At 41.4% G+C, this 3,463-nt stretch overlaps 1 protein-coding gene across 1 annotated transcript; it reads left to right on the forward strand.

Annotated features, from left to right (window-relative positions):
- Window positions 1-332: 332 nt before the first annotated feature.
- C922_01547 (phosphatidylinositol glycan, class C) lies at window positions 333-2,347 on the forward strand (the record flags this gene model as incomplete). The annotated part of the gene is made up of 10 exons (XM_008817150.1): window positions 333-432; window positions 632-755; window positions 841-917; window positions 1,007-1,056; window positions 1,169-1,238; window positions 1,368-1,416; window positions 1,556-1,652; window positions 1,803-1,831; window positions 2,054-2,093; window positions 2,234-2,347. 10 exons carry the CDS (start codon window positions 333-335, stop codon window positions 2,345-2,347), a joined length of 750 nt encoding a protein of 249 aa, XP_008815372.1.
- Between the last annotated feature and the right edge of the window lie 1,116 nt (window positions 2,348-3,463).

The raw sequence follows: 3,463 nt of genomic DNA on the forward strand, positions 1-3,463 counted from the left end.
AATATTTTATAAAAAGAAAAAACCTTCCTATTTTTTCTGAATTGGTCACATAATGGATGGGACTGGCAGAAGTGGAACGGTAAATGGCGCTTTTCTTCGAAAGAAAAAAATTACACAAAAAGAAAAAAAGATGGAATGGCTACTAGAGCACTACACAATTAGGAGAAAATTAGTTGCGAAGAGAGCTTCTACATTTTTGTCTTCGCCGAACGGGTGTAAAGGCACACCGGGTAGGTGTGCCCTATATCGTGGGCGTCTGACACACACACACATGGGCACATGAACGGATGAGTAAAAATATACACACACACGTGCGTGATTACTCTTTTTTCATGAAGCGGAAAAAGAAATGGCGAAAAATACTATATGAAGACCAGGGATACCAGGACAACTATGTTCACAGCAGTTTTATGAGCTCCCTCTTGACAAACTGTAAGCAGAATTTAAACCATCGCTTTAAAAGCGTCACTTCGATGTGACCCATCGTGGAGGGGAATAAGAACGTATTGATTGGGCTCACGTCACCGTTCTTTTCGCCTCATTCTTTTTAACACTTCCCTGTTTCTTTCGTTCCATTGCCTTTTCCACTTCGTTGCTCTTTTCATGTCCTTTTTCTGCCATCCCCCGTCAGTCGGCATCAAGTACAAGTATTCCCAGGTCTGTCACAGCATGCTGTGTGTGAATCACCAAATAATCGTCGTGATGTTTCTCTTGCTGGCGTATTACTGCATCGACAAAAATATAGCGTCGAACAGGTAGGCCTTCTTCTCGAAATGGGTCCATGGGCCGAAGCAACGGCTCAGCAACGCGCCCAATTTCTTCTCCATCGCCCTCTCACAGGCTAATATACGCAGCCAACATCACCATAATAATACTCAAGGAGGTACTAATTTACCAAGTCCATAAATCGATCAACTGTAAGATGAAAGAGAAAAAAAAAATGAAGATGAATAAGTAAAGAAAAAAACGAATAAGGATATATATATATTCCCTCACCCCTTTATAGGCTCCTTTAAGAATATTTTAGACACCATAATTATTATCGGAATAATATGGGTAACATTTTTTTTTTCCACTACTTCAAAGATTAACCTTTTGATTTCCCTCCCACATTTACATGCACACCCATCCGTGCATTATATGTTTTTTTTTTCCTCTCCCCCGGAAGATTTTATCCCCCGTGTTAATTAGCCTAACCCAAACGCACAGCGACGACACGGTGTATTTGGTTTCCATACGTAAATAAGCATTTGTATTTAAATGCCTCATATTTATTTCGTTTTTCTATTATAAGAATTTCTTACTTTTCTCGGAAGCGTTATGCATGTCACATGTTTTTTTCTTCCCTTCCTCTTTATGAACGCAAGTGTTGCTGCTCATTCATCTTATGTTTCACAATTACGGATTTATATACGAGTAAGCAAGAGAGTGAACTATTGGTTATGGACACATGCTGCTTGGTGTAGCTATCCGTGCGTCTAAGTGGGTACATTTGAGTGATGTTAGCGAAATGACCTCTTAAGCGCCTTTTTTTTCCCTCCTGTCACCACATTAGGAAAAACGAAAATATAGATATATTCGATTCTACTTCGCTAAGTTGTGCCGTCATCGCAAGTGTCATACTGGGTTCCCGCCTCGCATCCATCGTGCAGGTAACATTTTTGAAGAGGTGGACGCCTTAGTTATTTTTATTTTTTTTTTTTTTTATTTTTTTTTTGGGCCCATTTTTAGGGTGCAAGGAAAGACGCCCACTTTATGCATCGCTTATACCGCTAGAAACTTCCTTTTACTTTCCTTTGTAGATATTTTCCTTCCTCTTTTTTTCCTCCATGTAAGACAGCAAGAAGTTTTTTCACGACACCATTTGGTGATCGTCCTCGTTCTTTATTTATCAGAATGACCACGAGAATGAACTACATATAATGTGTTATGATCCAGAAGCATGATGTGAAAAAGTGTGCAACGAAGTACTTCCCCTCCCTTACACTGTGCTATGTACCCACGTGAGAACAGCACAAACGATACACATTTTATTTCGCTCCCCCTACTTTAGACTTTTTTTCTATGCCCCCTTTATCGTTCAAACCATAGCCGTAAGGAGGCGAATCGTCAAAGCGTTAAAATGAAACGACACTGTGGAGCTGCCCTACGGTGTGACTCCCCTTCAGAGTTGAGTTCATTTCATAATTTCGCTGTTGTTCCTCCCCCCTTTTTTGGCTTGCCCCACATTCAGTTAAAAAACATCAGTTACTACAACTACGTCTTATTCCCCCTGATGTTCTTAATTCTATCCCTCTGCATAAGAAGCATTTCCGCCATCCTGTTTTACTTAAACTTCCTCGGGTAAGTTTCTCATGCAGTGTATTTTCTCACATTGTGAAAAAATTTGCAACACTCCTTTGTTATCATTTCGCGCGTATGTGGGAGGTTGCTGCTTACATGTTCTCATGTACCTCCTCTGCATCTTCACACCTCCACTGGGGAGCTACTCTCACTTGAGAAATTGCCTGGTAAATTTTATTCCTTCCTCTCCTTTGCAGGCACATTTTCCTCATTTTTGTCGTTCCCGCGTTTTTCGTAAAGAAGCACAATTTGAAAACGTAAGTACCGGAAGGAGGGGAGACCCATACGCCTGGGTTGTTCGTATCCATGTAGGAGGTTATCCTCTCCTTCGACATACACACAAGTGGTTATGCCGGACCAGCGGCGTGTCAATCGACGTGACGCGAACCGTTGGGAAAAATCCCCACTCAATTCATGTCCCCCTTCGCCTCCACCCTTAGCAAACTCGAGGGACCGTGGGACATTTGCGCCTTCCCGTCAACAACAAAATAAAAACGCATAACAGTAGAGTAGGTAGTTTAACTCAAGTGGGGAGAAGCTCCCTGCCAATTTTGCATATCCAGGGAAATGAATTGCCCACCCCCAGTGTCCGCCCCCAGTCGTTTTGGCTTCTATACCATATGTAGAACGATATATAGGAAGCTTCTCTCCGCTTATCTTTTTCAACTGGCATGCTGCGATGCGATAAAGGGTCTCCTTAGAAGTACCTATGTAGGCATAGATGGATAGAAGTTTATGCAAGGAACCGCCCTGTTATTGCTTCCCCAATGGGGTAACCCGTGATGTGTAAAGACAGAAATGAAGGGGTACTCCCTCCCCTCTAATACATACACACAAGGGTAGCCGCATAAGAATGGCATGTAGGGGAGAACTCAGTTAGAGCTTTCTTTCAAGTGAACAAAACATTTGCCCATTTTTTGGGGAGAAAAAAATAAACGAAATGGTTTAATACGAACATGCGCACTTAAGTGATATCCTATTTATTTTTATTTTTTTTCTTTATATGACCCTACTACATTGTGCATATGTACTCGTTCATGCTTTGTTTTATTTCCTCTAAGGGGAAGTAAAAATTATTCGTATTTTTTTTCCTCTCCATGTTTGTGATGCGGGTGCATAG

The sequence above is a fragment of the Plasmodium inui genome (assembly GCF_000524495.1).
Source record: "Plasmodium inui San Antonio 1 unplaced genomic scaffold supercont1.5, whole genome shotgun sequence".
NCBI lineage: Eukaryota > Apicomplexa > Aconoidasida > Haemosporida > Plasmodiidae > Plasmodium > Plasmodium inui.